At 33.4% G+C, this 15,980-nt stretch overlaps 2 protein-coding genes and 1 pseudogene across 4 annotated transcripts in view; 2 read left to right on the top strand and 1 right to left on the bottom strand.

Annotated features, from left to right (window-relative positions):
* Positions 1-2,046: 2,046 nt before the first annotated feature.
* Positions 2,047-7,294, top strand: LOC146900269 (Tetratricopeptide repeat (TPR)-like superfamily protein). The gene is made up of 4 exons (XM_085739135.1): positions 2,047-2,519; positions 3,706-3,858; positions 3,984-4,189; positions 6,850-7,294. Exons 1-4 carry the CDS (start codon positions 2,097-2,099, stop codon positions 7,046-7,048), a joined length of 981 nt encoding a protein of 326 aa, XP_085595261.1. The 5' UTR covers positions 2,047-2,096; the 3' UTR covers positions 7,049-7,294.
* Positions 7,295-9,495: 2,201 nt separating this feature from the next.
* Positions 9,496-10,154, top strand: LOC146900270 (large ribosomal subunit protein uL15y pseudogene; annotated as a pseudogene). The gene has a single exon (XR_015024132.1). The product of XR_015024132.1 is annotated as a large ribosomal subunit protein uL15y pseudogene (transcript).
* Positions 10,155-11,476: 1,322 nt separating this feature from the next.
* Positions 11,477-15,980, bottom strand: part of LOC146900271 (protein DETOXIFICATION 29-like) — a 41,136-nt gene continuing 36,632 nt past the window's right edge. Inside the window, exons 2-5 of one of the 2 annotated variants that reach the window (XM_085739136.1) lie at positions 14,333-14,389; positions 13,177-13,534; positions 12,141-12,227; positions 11,477-11,994 (exon numbers count right to left, since the gene is read on the bottom strand). In XM_085739136.1, the coding sequence (XP_085595262.1) occupies positions 11,905-11,994; positions 12,141-12,227; positions 13,177-13,534; positions 14,333-14,389 (592 nt within the window). In that variant the 3' untranslated portion in view covers positions 11,477-11,904. Of the gene's footprint in view, positions 11,995-12,140; positions 12,228-13,176; positions 13,535-14,332; positions 14,390-15,980 lie in introns of those variants that run through there. The other variant, XR_015024133.1, reaches the window with a different exon arrangement.

Below are 15,980 nucleotides of genomic sequence, written 5' to 3' on the forward strand. Positions count from 1 at the left end.
TTTTTATAGTAATGTCTATTAACTGTGTTTCTGTGGTAGGTTTACAAAAAGAACAAAGCACCTGTTCTGCTGTAATTCAACTTCAACCCTCCTCAGGTCTGTTTTTTTTTTTTTTTGGGGTGCTGTGGTTTGATTTGAATGTAATGCAGCCCATATGTTACCTCTGAAACTTAGCTTTTGAAAGACAAATGCATACAGAATGCATCTCCATCAAGAAACTTTACACTTTTCTAGCAAATGGTGCCCCCGCCATAATACACGTCATTAGCTTCCAAAGAAACTCGTGTGAAATGAATTAAAGTGTGCAATGTCTATGATAAATTTTGTCATCAATTAGCTGCTTTGATAGTGTTCACGTCTGAAAACATAATGGAGAGCATCAGCTTTGGGTTGATTAGCAGATCAACTCCATTCCCGATTTATAGTGACAAAGCGATTCATATACTTTTCAATTATGAAATCCTCTTAACAACCTCCATTCTACCAAGTCCTTTAGTAAGAGCATCTCCAATGGGGACCATCTCCAATATCGGAGGAGGGTGGTGTGTTGTTGACATCACCTTTTTCTGAGGAAGAGATTAAGAATCCGGTGTGGGAGTGTGATAGCATCAAAAGTCCAAGGTCGGATGAAATTAATTTTGGTTTTTTTAAGGATTTTTGGGAGGAGGTAAAAATGATTTGAAGCGGTTCTTTGATGAGTTCCACCAGTACGGTAAATTGACTCGTGGAATAAATAACACCTTCATTGTGTTGATCCCTAAAGTCGAGAGTCCTCGGTGTTTGGCTGACTTTCGGCCCATTTCTTTGGTGAACAACGTGTACAAAATTCTTTCAAAGGTTCTGGCTAATCGTCTGTGTCAAGTTATTGGTACCGTAATTTCAGACACACAGTCAGCTTTTGTGAAGGGGCGTCAGATACTTGATGGAATTCTAATTGCAAATGAGCTGGTTGATGATGCAACTAGTAGGAAAAAAGAATTATTATTGTTCAAACTGGATTTTGAAAAAGCGTACGATTCGGTGGATTGATGTTATTTAATTGATGTGATGGGTAAAATGAATTTTCCAAGCAAATGGAGGACATGGATGCTCGAATGTATTTCATCAGTATCTATGTCTGTTCTTGTGAATTGCAGCTCTACAAATGAAATCAAGATGGAAAGAAACCTTCATCAAGGGGACCCTTTGTCGCCTTTACTATTTTTGCTCGCGACAGAGGGGTTAAATGTTATGATGAAGGCAGTGGTCAAGAAGGGGTTGTTTCAAGGTTATGATATGGGGTCGTAACTCGTAAGGTAATGTTACTACAACTCATCTTCAGTTCGCCGATGATACATTGTTTGTTGATACTAAAAGTTGGGTGAACATTCGTGCTTTGAAAGCAGTGTTGTTACTGTTTGAAGTTATTTCTGGCCTAAAAGTTAACTTCCATAAGAGTAGGTTGTTTGGGTGAATACCTCTGATTCTTGGTTACATGAGACTGCGTTGGTTATGAATTGTAAACATGACAGTCTCCCTTTTTTGAATTTGGGGCTGCCTATTGGGGGCGATCCTAGGAAATTGAATTTTTGGTATCCGCTGATTGATCGGGTTAGAAATTGGTTGTCTGGGTTGAAGAGTAATAACTTGTCGATAGGGGTCGTGTGATACTCCTTAAGTCTGTTCTGTCCGCTTTACTAGTCTACTTTCTTTCTATATAAAAAAAGTTAATATTAGCATTGAAGAACTATTATTTTTTAACATCAAAAACTATTTCAATTAAAAAAGTTTAAAATCATAAATTATTCTAAAATTTTGATACATAAAAAAAATAAATTGATTATTCATTACACGTTCAAAGAAACAAAATAACTATCCAAATAATATTGTTTGGGTCCATGCATGTTGACTAGTATAACAATGAGTAAACTCAAAACCACGTCGTTTTAGTTGAGAGAAGCTGCCACACGTCACTGGCCTACACATTTCCACGTTACTGCAAAACCGACAAATATCCCATAGCCATCTTCTTCCTTACAAGTTACTACAACCACATAAAATATCTTCACCTCTTCCTTTTCAACATTCAAAACCTTCTTTCTTCTCTCTTTTCCACCATGGCTGTAAGCTTAGGAAACCTAACCTTACTCCTCGACATATCTTCACCACGAAGCTTAACTCTCGACAGAAAACCTCTTCTCACGTTACCTCTCAAGAGAGACTCTTCATCTTCTTCAACTTCATCCTCTTGCTGTTGTAGTTATGCTTTTGAGGGGGAGGGGCGTGGACGAGTGGTGGTGGCTCGTGGGAAGTCAAACTCGGAGCAGAATGGAGTGGACTTTGACTCGGAGAGTGATGAGGAAGGAGGGTTAGGGGATGGAGATGATTTTGATACGAAGATAAGGAGGAGAGTTAAGGAGTTTGAGGAGAGGAGAGAGCTTGAGAAGAAAGCTGAAGAGTATTTGGAGAGTAAGGGTGATGATGGTGAGGAAGAGAGTGAGGAAGAGAAGAGGATGAGAGTTAGGAAAGAGCTTGAAAAGGTTTGAGTTAATTAATTAAACTAATTATTATTACTTCTATAATTATACGATTTTCTTGTCTTCTTTCCTTAATTAGTACTCCTCTGTCTCATATGTAATAGTTTGAAATATATCAATTAATATATCTCAATTTTGTAGTTTTTGTTTTTGGAAAGGCCTAAATACTAAACTACTGTTTAACAAGGATAATTTCTTAAAGGAAGTATATTTTATCATAGAAATTAGTATATTAACCCAAATGATTTTCTCATAACTGTGTATCATAAGTTTGTTGATGTGTTAGAGTTAAAATTTACTACTAAAAAATAGATGTTGAGCCCTGCCATATAACTGCTTTCGGGTTTTGGGCGATGACCTAGTATCTAGACATACTTGTGTAATTGTTCTTACTCTAATGTGATGATCCTCTCTAGTGTTTTAAGGCTTCCCATAAGTCCCAACAAAAAGATCGAGAGAGTGTATGTTTGTACTCCCTCTAGTCTCAATTATAAGCAATTTTTTATTTTTTAGGTTCATTGAATAAATGATGTATGTGGTCCATAATATAGATCATATACATCATTTATTCAACGGACTTAAAAAATGAAAAGTTGCTTATAATTGAGACAAGAAGAAGTATGTTTTTAATATTTTAATATTTGCTATTTTTTTTGACTAATTTGTTGATTGGTTATGTTTAGAAAGAATTCTTGCACGCACTCATTGTTGTTGTACCCACTGTTATCGTGAAACTTTGTGGTTATTTCCTTTTGTTTTCTTTACATACACCAATTAAGCGATGTCTCGTTGGTGTTTGTCAACCTTTATCATTAGACAACTGACACAATTGTCCTAACAAGTCACTAGAAGTGAAACATTAAGATGGATTGTAATATTATATGGTGCATAATAACTATTCTTGGTTTTTTGGTTTGAGAAAATGTTTTCTATTTTTATTATTTTGTTTTCATACTTTTTGTTTGAGGAGTTATGTTTTCATTCTTAATTATACTTTATGTTTTCAATCTTATTTCTTAAAACTAAACTACTACTTATTTTCAATACATATTGTTTTCATAGTTTCCTAAACAAATATTTGTAAGCAAAACTGAAGTTGTTGAGATGACCATTATTTTTCTCCTCTCGGGTGGAGGGTGATGATTAAATTGGCACTCGTTGACATATTGTTTGTGGTTTGACGAATCAGGTGGCTAAGGAGCAGGCAGAGAGGAGGGCCACAGCTCAGTTGATGTATGATTTAGGTAAGAAAGCTTACGGGAGAGGCACGTACGGACGTGCTGTTGAGTTTCTTGAAGGTGCACTCACCATCATACCAAGATCTACATTATTTGGTGGTGAGGTTAGTCCATTCTTAACTAAATAAGAATCTCTACATTTTCTTCTTTGATTTATTTTCATTTGTCTTTAATTGATTGAAGAGTAAGTTAAAGGAGTTTTTTTATTAAAAAAAATTGTGAATTTCAGATACAAATATGGCTGGCTATGGCTTATGAGGCCAATAATCGCCATAAAGACTGCATTGCTCTTTACAAGCAATTAGAAAAGTCGCACCCTAGTATTAGCATCAAACGTCAAGCTGCAGAACTTCGTTACATTTTGGAAGCACCAAAGCTCAAGATAACCCAAGAAGAGATGGTGACTATACCCTTGATTGGTTCCAGTTATGACAGGTCATTTGATTCTTCATGTTACTAATTACGATTCATTCAAGTCTTTTTGTTTATCACGTTCTTCATTTTTCTTTGCAATATGAGAGTGCTGTTTTTCGTGTTTGTTTCCATTTCTTTGTTGTTGGTAAGATCACTGGTTCTTAGATGATAATGTTCATAATGGCATAATAGGTTAGCACATTATACTACAGTTATAAATAAATCAGTGCCACACAAATTAAAGCATGCTTTGATTTCTTGCAAAAATCATATCAATGATAAACTTAAGTATGGATACAAGCTAAAATGACTTGAACCACTAGAGAGATATAAGCATTCCAAGTTCTTCGAATGATTGTTACTGTCTTATTAAAATTAACTAAGGCATGTTAAATAAACCCATAATAGAAAACCGCAGGGAGTGGTGCCACCTCAAAAGTTTAGGTTGACTTTTGAAATGGTCATAAACTAGGAATTAGGATGCAGCAGAGACTGTCCATGCCAGTGCTATTTATTTTTAGTGAATTGGTCTTGAGTTGTCAAAAACTAAGATACCATGATAAAAGTCAAGACATACGATTTAGGGAAACTGTAAAAGCTCTTTGAGGCTACAAACTATGAAGCACCGACATAGACACGACATTGACATTCAATGCTGGTAACAATTTAAGAAAATGAATTATGTGAATGTAATCATACGTGTTGGACCGGACGCGTCAGTGCTACCAAGTTTTGAGGCCTATATAGACAGAAAACAAATCTTCTAGATATACACGACAATAGAGACTGTATAGATTTTGGGGGCGTTTGGATAAACAACTTTATTATGAACTTATGTATAAGCTGTTTATTCACCAAAAAATATGTATTAGCTGTTTCTCTATAAACAAGGAGAAAATGTGGTTAAACTGTTCCATAAGTTATCCTAAAGAGATTATTGAAATACTCAACAACTAGCTTATAAACATGTTATACGCTATTTTCATAAGCTTTTACACTCATACAAGTGCATATGTTAGTAGATAAGCCCAAATAAGTTGTTTATAAGTCAATTCAGATGCACCATTCATCCCAAGTCCAGAATACTGTGGCAGTTACAAGTTACAACCTATAAATATTGTAGGAGAATCTTTTTTGACAAAAAATATTGTAGGGGAATGTTACAGTTATAACTTGCTATATACATACAATAATAACAGCATAGTAATTACAACCAGACCTAATAATTTGCCTAATTATGTTCCATCCGGCATTAACATAAAGTATAATGTGATTATGCCTGTGGTATTTTTTATTCTAACACAAGTGATAGACTGATAGTGGTTCAAAGCATTTAACTAGCACAAAAAATGTTGAAACTTCAAAATATACTTACATTAAGTGAAGTTCAAATTGAGAGCCGTCTCATCTCTAACTAAATGCTATCAGATTTTTGTATCTATACAAACTAAGTGGAAAATTGTTAAGATCGTTGTAAAGCAGGGTAGAGTTCTATAGTGGGTTTTCACAATGGGAATCCAAAGGGATTGCTCTTAGGCTACGTCCTGATTTTTTTTAGATGATGGCTGAGCAGTGGCATTAGCCTTTTCTGCCTGTTGCACATGTGTGTTTTGTTCAGCGGTGGCCAACCGCCATCATGAGTTTAGAGCTCTCCCACCATGATTTTTAGAAGCTCCCTCCAACGCATAGCTTCTTTTCCATTGATATTTTTAACCAAGATTTTTGAGTTTTCCAACCACACTAGGCTCCTAGAAACCACTTCTTAAGCTGCGGCCATGAAGGGATATTAGCCTGACAGTTAAAATCACCAATCACCAACATTCATTGTTCCTTCAACAATTATATTATAAATAGAATGAATTGCATATCACTGGGATGACATCAAATGGTTTTTTCCGCAGCTGTGGGGGCAAACTTCATCTTTAGGAGTGTTCTCTTCACAATATAAGCACAGTTTGATTTCTATATTCCATCTTCTTTACTCTCTTCATATCAAACATATTGTAAGGGGGTTGGGTAGTTTAACTGGTTGATCTAAGAATTAAAGGAGTAGAAGGAGTTAGTTAACGATCAAGGTTCAAACGCTGGCGAAGGAGAAAATACTAACCTAACCAATATACTAAAATTTGTCTCGAACTCCCGACATTTAACAAACAATGTCAATATCAATGATACTATTTTTTTTATAAATAACTCGACAAATATCACTAGCAAAGCTGAATTGCTTTGCTGTTACTATCTTATGTTAACTCATAATATCTATCTTCTATTTGTAGAAACTGAAGAAAAACAGATAAAGCATGCAGAACTGAATCTGTTGCTTGAATCAAGAATGCAATTATCAATTATGGTTGCTCCTACCGTATTGGTTTTGTTACCCTCATTTCTTATTGTCATTATCAGGGCTTATTCGGTTTTGAATACAAGATTAATTTTTTCCGACTACTTGCTAACATGTCTCATGCTGTTATTATCAATGTTTCATACTCTTCATTAATTTTCTGCTTCCCTATGAAAAGAACTTTCATTAGCATCGATATCGAGTAACATTTTGACTATATATACTTGTTTTTATGCTGGTTTGTTTATAACTGCAAACTCTAAATTACTGTATTATTGATAATACTTTTGTGACTGAGAAAATAAGATGTATCATGTATTTGTTATTTTTACATCTGTAGTTATGCGGGAACATGGAGCGATAAAAACAAGGATCGAAAGAGTGGAACAGTCAACAGTCCATTTCCATCATCTAAAGATAACTTTTTGGACTTGCTTGTGTGGAGACCTCCTGCTGGATTAGGGAAAAATCGAGCTTTCTGGATTGGTTTGACCATATGGTTGGTATTAGTTGGTGCTGCTCTCTACATTCAAAGATGAAGAAGAGACTTCCATACAGAGTTCCACTTCTCCAATTTATGACGATTCTAATTTTGTGCTATAATTTTTCATTTTAGTTTGTAGTGTATAGTCCATGCTGTAAAATTATTGTATGTCACAAATAGGAAAAATATGTTATTTTATTATATTTCCCCGTTTGGTTGTCCTCTTGAAATTACAAGATTGTAAGTTCAAATATAATTGTTACAGTTGTATATGAAAAAAATAGTCTGTTGAAATTACAAATTTTTATAGTAATGTCTATTAACTGTGTTTCTGTGGTAGGTTTACAAAAAGAACAAAGCACCTGTTCTGCTGTAATTCAACTTCAACCCTCCTCAGGTCTGTTTTTTTTTTTTTTTGGGGTGCTGTGGTTTGATTTGAATGTAATGCAGCCCATATGTTACCTCTGAAACTTAGCTTTTGAAAGACAAATGCATACAGAATGCATCTCCATCAAGAAACTTTACACTTTTCTAGCAAATGGTGCCCCCGCCATAATACACGTCATTAGCTTCCAAAGAAACTCGTGTGAAATGAATTAAAGTGTGCAATGTCTATGATAAATTTTGTCATCAATTAGCTGCTTTGATAGTGTTCACGTCTGAAAACATAATGGAGAGCATCAGCTTTGGGTTGATTAGCAGATCAACTCCATTCCCGATTTATAGTGACAAAGCGATTCATATACTTTTCAATTATGAAATCCTCTTAACAACCTCCATTCTACCAAGTCCTTTAGTAAGAGCATCTCCAATGGGGACCACTCCTCGTTAAGGACACTCCATTGGAGGAAGAAAAATTGAGTCATCGTTAAGGAATGGACAACTATATAAGGACCCTCTCTCTCCTGGGTAACTAACGGGTTCCACGTTTAAAAAAGTAATAAAATATGTACTACTTGGTCCCACTTGCATAAAGAAATAATAAAATGTGTACTACTTTGTCTCACTTGTAAAAATGAGTAATAGATAAATTATTTTTGTTTAATATGTAAAGATACTGAAACATATTTAAGTATTTTTCATTGGAGTCCTTATTAGTGTATTGTCATTGGAGTCATTGAGTCACTTTTATTAAAAAATTATAAATAAGTGATGTGTCACGTGGGGTCTATTTAAGGAGTCCTTGTTAGGGGACTACCATTGTGGATGCTCTAACGTATGCTTGGTCCTACTGTACTAGACGCCTCATGTATTGAGTCTAAAAGGCAAAGATATTATGAATGACTTAGTGACCAAATACTTAGGTGTTGAACAAATTTTTTTTTTTTGGATAAACAAATATGTTCTTGCACGCAAGTGCATATGTTACGGTGATATGGCATCGACCTATTTGTAACGCGTAGATTTCCAAGCACCGAACCTGTGCTGCTGGTTTTGGCATGCATTTGTACTCTTTTTCCTCCTTGCGGGTATAGCGCAATTCGTGCTAGCCTAGCATAATAAAATTTGCTGATTAAAAAAAAAAAAAAACACCAAACCTTAACTAAAATGGTTTAAAGATTCAAGTATTAACCACTGTGTTGTTGCTTAGACCAATAGCACGTTGCTCGCCAGGGGATAGAGTAAGTGTTGCGAGGGACCAACATGCATTTTATTCAATTAGATAGGAGTATTAGAAAGAGTGTTAGAGTGAATATCTCTAGCACTACTTCCTAAAAAAAAATATCTCTAGCACTACTCTAAAAAGAAAACGGAATTGGTTAGTGGAAGACGATGGGTAAAATTGGAAGACCAACACTGTTTACAACAACCCTTCCTGTAAATAGGAAGATAATAAACAACACTTCCTGTAAATAGGAAGATAATAGGTAAAATTGGCCAATGAAAAAGGAAGAAGAAAATGAATGAAAAGAAAAAAAAGTTAAAAGGGAGAAAGACATGCATGAAAGAGAAATATTTTAATGCAGTGTATTTTTTTCCCACGTACATCCAATTAAATCACCCCATAGTGCCACTTTTACATATTAGTTTTTAAAAATATCTTTACAAATATCTGCATAGCGTTATTTAATCGAGAATGCATACATAAAAAAATTACACTGTCAGTGTATACAAATTAAAGAATATGAGAATATATGTGATACATTTATTCTAATAAATTTTTTTCTTACAGAGCCCAGCCTACCAGAAGCTATATTTTGACAAGTGTCTCCACTAAATTTTGAGCAATACAAGGGTCTATGAAGCAACTCTCATGTTATTCTTTAGGCTTCTAAAATTTCTCCAATCCACCACAAAATTATTCATTTATCCACATATCCACAACGGTTGTTAACTACTCCGTTTAAGATACTTTTTAAATTAGTTAAACCAATTTAAAAAGTGATTCACTGGATCTAAAACGAGAAATTTTGAAAGTGAGAATAGTAATTTTGTAGATTCTTAACTCATGTTACAAAAAGCCCAACTCAAAACCCAAAAATATATACAAAAACGCAATTTTCATTTCGTTCCAAAAAACAATCCTCACTCCATTTCCACACTCATCACAGCGCCGAAACCTAACCAGAAAACCAGAAAAAAAATGACAACCAGCCTCAAGAAAAACCGGAAGAAGCGCGGCCACGTAAGCGCCGGCCACGGCCGTATCGGCAAACACCGCAAACACCCGGGAGGCCGAGGAAACGCCGGAGGAATGCACCACCACCGCATCCTCTTCGACAAGTATCACCCTGGTTACTTCGGCAAAGTGGGTATGCGTTACTTTCACAAACTCCGCAACAAATTCCACTGTCCCACCGTGAACATCGATACTCTCTGGTCTCTTCTACCTCAAGAAGTGAAGGACAAGGCATCAAAGTCGAAGGATGTTGCTCCTGTGATTGATGTTACGCAGTTTGGGTTCTTTAAGGTTCTTGGGAAAGGTGTGTTGCCGAAGAATCAGAGTGTTGTTGTTAAAGCGAAGCTGGTTTCGAAGATTGCTGAGAAGAAGATTAAGGAAGCTGGTGGTGCTGTTCTTCTTACTGCTTAATTAGGTTTTTTTGTTTTAGATGTTATGTTTTAAGATTTTAAGCTAATGTTTTAGAGTTTTTATCTATTTGAACTCATAATTGATATTAGACTTTGTTTTATATGAAATGGTTGGTTTCATGATTTTTGAAGTATAATTCTGATTTTGGTTTGTTTGTTTTGATTATTAGCATTGGTTTGTAGAATTTTTGTGGAATAATTTATGATAGAATGTTGTAGTTTTAGTTTTTTGATGATAATTTTTGAAATGTGGTACGTGGTATTAGAATGTGTAGTTTAGAAGTTCGACTTTACCCCATTTACTTTGCTTTAGTTATTGTTCATTTTCCCGAGATAGACACAAGTGATAGCTTTAGTGGGTTTCACTAAATCACTTATCTATCTCTCTCTCGCATAAATGGACAATTAATGGAGCAAAGCTGAACTCTAGTGGTTTAGGTCTTGATGATAATTGAAAACTAAATTTGATTTGGTGGTTTTAGATGTTGAGAACAACTTGTTCTTGGAATTTTCATTGGATGTGTTGTGTTGTTTTAGAGTCTGCAACTTTTGCATTAGTGATCATTTATGATTTTTTGGTGTTGAAATAAGCTGATATTAATCAATGTTTTGAAAATCAACCTAGTTCGAATTAGCTGATTGAAATGTGAACCCACAGTGTGTATGGTTGTCTTATTTGAGCAACAGTTTTGTTTTGATTATGATGGTTTGTAGTAATTAAACCCTGTTTTGGAGGTCTCATTAGTTCGATAGACACGTACGTTTCGTACAACAATGTTAGAAATTGACAAAATGGTGCTTAATACAAGAATGATGTAGAATGCATACCCTGTGATCCGTTAGTTGTGCTTTCAAAGTTTGCAAGCAATAGTTTTGAATTTGCTTTTCATTCCTAGTTTTTACCATACAATTTCAACCCTGTAAAGTCGACCGATGTATATTTTGATATAGCACTTAGATAGGGGCTGCTTAGTGCAATCTTATCGACTCATCTACTGTGTACTAGTGTAGCTGTTCTTAAGTAAGCAAATTAGTTTAGAGTACTTGCACATGTTTAACCAATGTTGTCAGAAAACAAGCGTAACATTTTTCTCATTAGCGTTTGTGAAATGATCTTGGGATTTTCTGCATGACAACTTTTTATTAATTACTGCATCATGTCTCTGTAAATATAACACTGCTAAGATTTTTCTTTCTCCTGTCTGTAAATATGACACTCTCTTGAGAAATTTTTGTCCAGTTTTTATCGGTAAAGGTATTATATGATTTTATGGTGTGCATTCTAGAACACATTAACCTGTTATAACAGCTTGAGAAAATTTAGTTGGAAGTTGGAACTAGCTGCTGTCTCGTGAGTTCCAGCTTGACACAGTGGTAGAAACATTTATTGAGTGAACATAGAATCAATAATAGAACCAAGCTTCTGTTTGGTACTGCGATTGTAAAATGTCACTTTGATCAAAAGTGCGGCTAAAAGCCACTAATGTAGAAGCTAGTATTTGAAGCTTTTGGAAATCACGATAAAAACACATTGAGTTTGTGTGTTGTAAACAAGAAACCAAATGCACACTAAACCAAAGGTTATGTCTCTTCGACATAGCCATCGATTGAATCCATTGATTGAATTTATATAGTCATTGATTGAATTTACTGCTTGTATGATTCTTGGACATGCTCCATCTTTGGAAGCCACAAACAAAAACAAATTTGTGGTGAATCACGGTTGACCAACTCTACTGTGATTCTAAAGTTCAAACGTATAGGCTCAAATTTCATCCCATGAATCACATATTTCATCTTTCAGAATCACATATTTCTTAATCTCTTATACTGCAATTGCAGACGCATAGCCACAAAAATCAGCTATAATTTGCAGAAGTTTCATGTTTCTTGAATATCTTTTCCATTATCGTTCATCTTTAAAACTTTTTGCCCACCCCACTTGCTTATCCTTTCTTCCGCAAGTGATGCCTGTCATTGACATAAAAAATTAGCGTAACTAATATATTTACACCCTTATTAATAATATCATCAAATATTCACAGAAAAATTATTGAGCTGGATTGTTACTTGTTTTTGTTGGCAATATGTATACACTATACTAAATATGTTTTTACCTCATTATTCCAGTCAGTTCTATAGACCATGAAGAATAACACAAGAGTTTGTAGGACTGTCCCTGACAGCATTCCAGACCAAATCCCCTGGAAATCATCCACCATACAAGAATTATTAATCCATCAAGAAATCAATTAAATTACAACAATGGAGACAAATTCTTGTAAAAAAAAAACAATGGAGACAAATTGAAACTACAAACCAAACAATATATGAATTGAATTTGTTATTATATTAGTATTTCAAAGAGGAATAATGTAATTGTGAATTCTTAATTTTATAAACCATTTTAAAAAAATTCCTAAAAAAAACCATTTTAAAATTTTGTCAATTGTAGAGATTAAATTACCCGGCACTTACAATTCAACAAACTAAATTAATGAGTCACTCCTACTATCTTCTTTCAAATGCATAAAAGTATGCTGGATGTGTCCTCTGTTCTTAATTATTATTGTTCATTTGGCTTTTAATGTGTCAATATTGACTTGTTTAAATTACTACCAATTCATTTAAACAACCTTTATCTAAAAATAATATATTATTTTTTTAATACTAGTAATTTGTAAAAAGTTGGAATTGAATAGATCAATATACAAAGGTATTTTTGTAATATTTTGTACCCAAATTAAACACAATTACTTTATTTTTCTTTTCAAGTTCTCACAATTTCCTTCCATTGGAGGTAATCATATTCATGGTGTGTTGAACATTAAATTTTAGTACTTCTTTCACTTAGAATTCAAACATTAGTTCACTATGTTGTGAAAAATAGGTAGTACTTCATTGGTGATGTCATTTTGGTGGTCTTAAATTAAATATAAATAAGCTTAAATACTTTAGTTCCTATGAATGTGATTTTTGAGAATACACTTATTTCTTTTACATGAGATAAAGAAATTCAATTGTAATTAATTAAAGTTTTAATAAGTGTGAACTATGTTAATTTTGCTTACAATCAAGGTGATAGTAGTACCAACGAATAAAAACAAATAATAAGGTAATCATAATTGAAGATAGAGAAAGAAAAAGACTTACCAAGACACCAAAGTCAAGATAGTACCCAAAGAAAAGACCCAAAGGAATACCAAAGAGATAGTAACATGCAATATTTACATAAGCAACAGCTGATTGCCACCCAGCACCAATGGCAACACCTGAAAGAACAGGCTGAATGTTGTTGATGACAATGCATAATGCCAACATTGGTGTCAACTCAATCACTACCTCTCTCACTTCTGGATCATTTGAAAATAACACTGGATATTGTTTCCGGAAGATTATTAAAATCAGTGAAAGAATGAGACCAAGGACAAATGATGTAATCACTGCGACCACTAGTGAGAATTTTGCTGCTCTTGGATGAGATGCTCCCAATTCATTTGATACCCTCACACTGCATTATTTTAATTATAATTCGAATTTAAGTTAAGTAGACCTACGATTCATTATGAACAAAATCTTGAATTACACAAGTGAAAAATAGATATGTTTGATCTAGTTAACTTTGTGCCTAAATATAGTGAAGAAATTATATATAAATTTTAACTTTGTTTGAGACGATCATCTTATGATCTAAAGCTATCTTTTGAAGGTGAGATTCAAATCCATTTACCATGGTACGTATGAGAGCCCTTACTAAAGTTCTTGGAATATTGGATGTGTATATGTGATTAGACAACTTCATCTTATAAGTTAACTTTTGAGAGTGAGATCCAGACCATTTAACAATTTTTTTATAATTGATTTAATAATTGTGAATATCTCTAAAATATTTGAATATTTTTAAATAATCAAGTCTTTGAACTAAAAATATTTGTAGTTGGATCTTTGAATTTATCAATAATTTAAGCTAAACAAGTTTTTTTTTTTTTTTTGAAGAAGTAAGCTAAACAAGTTTTAAATTGGATCCCTAAATATTTTAATAATTTGTAGTTAGGTTTTTATACTTTTAAATAATTTTCAAAGTTCAAAGGTCTAATTATAAATCTCTTAAAAGTTTAGGGACCAAATTAAGATTGAAGACTTAGTTACAAATCAGTAAAAAGTTTAAGGATCTAATTTTAACATTTTTATTCATAGACATATTTTATTAAAATCAATAGTAAAGTCCAGCAAAGTAATTTTTCTTTTTTTGCATGTATTGGAAGGCTTGAAGCATTTTGTGACGAAGATGCCTGTAAATGAAACAAACCTTATGGCTGCATTAATTCCAAAGGATGCCATGACAGTCCACCCCAATATGTTTGCGCTGCAAATTAAATACAAAAACATGAGGGACACATTATTGATCCTTCAAATCATAATTTTTATAGCAGGAGAAGTTTAAGCCATTTAATTGGAGCAATTTTTATTTTTATTGAGATGACAAATATAATATATAGATAAAAAAGTAATAATCAATGGAGCAATACAAGGAGGGAGAATAAAAAAAAAACTTGGACTAGTTGTGAATGCAACTAAGGGCACTTGTTAAATGGCGAACTCATTTGGTTGTCTCTCAATAAACTTCAAATTTTGAAAATAGGTGACTTGAGAGAGAAAAGAAAAAAGGAAAATGTTTGTTAGACATCCAAAACATGTACATCATGAAAGAGATGGAGATAAAAGAAAGTAACATGAAAAAGAAAAGAAAAAAATAGACATAAAATGAGACGTTGAACCAGTATATGAATATTTGAGATGTTCAAACATATGATTGTCGTTTAAAAGAATGGTTTTCCTTCCCCATGTTATACCAGTGTTAGTGTGTACTTTCCTATCCAATCAAATACTAGTATAAGTAAAAATAATGATACACATATTAATGATACGCATATGTTAATGATACGCATATTAATGATACGCATACTTTCCTATCCAATCAAATACTAGTATAAGTAAAAATACCAGGGTTTGAACATACATTATATTTAAACACTTTAATTTTTTCCAACATACATTCAACATATTATTTTCTCGCTATTTATTTATTCTTATCTCATGATCATGCTATCACATCTATCGCATTGCTCTCGTATATCATCTCCCTCTATACATCTACTGACATTCTTTTTTACAAATATACATCTATTGACATGCCTACCAACATTTACTCAGAAAAAATGTCTACCAAACATTTTTGTAAAAAAAGTGCTACTACCTCCGTCCCGGTATAATTGACCTACTTTGGTTTTTCACACAGATTAAGAAAAGTGTATAAATAAAGGGGAAAGTGGAATATATTGTATTGAGAATGATAAAAGTAGTATTATTTAGTGTTATATTGTATTGGGAATGATGAAAGTTGTATTGAAAATTGAAATGAGTCAGTTATTTTGAGACACTTTTTTTTAGAAAATAGGTCAGTTATTCCGAGACGGAGGGAGTAATATTCTTCAAACAGTTTCTTATACTTGAGGCCACTAAATATGATCTATCTATATTTTGGTTTATGCTTGAATCTAAAGGAAATATATGTTTGCATATGATTTCTTTTTCTCACAAGTTTTGTTCAATATATAGATATTATGATGGTGGCTTTGTATTGCTTTGTTGATATTATATTAAGTTCTTTTCAAAATTAATTGTGTTTTATCTTGGTTTTCGGGTGTCAAACATTGATTACGTTTGAACCTTTTAAACCGGTGATATCTTATTTTTTCTTGGGAAGGGAAAAAGTAAGCAAAACCCTTGAGAATCGAGGTCCGGGAGTTGTTTTCGCTACGGGAAGGTGTTAGGCACCCATAACGACTATAGTAACCTATAGGAACCGTCTTTAATTTCTACGCGCGCGCTTTATTTTTAAATGCTATTTGAAAATGTTATTTACACCTAAAAGTTACTAAATGAAGAATTGGAGG

This window comes from Medicago sativa, chromosome 8, assembly GCF_051527215.1.
Source record: "Medicago sativa cultivar Bolivia chromosome 8, Bolivia_mono, whole genome shotgun sequence".
Classification (NCBI taxonomy): Eukaryota; Viridiplantae; Streptophyta; class Magnoliopsida; order Fabales; family Fabaceae; genus Medicago; species Medicago sativa.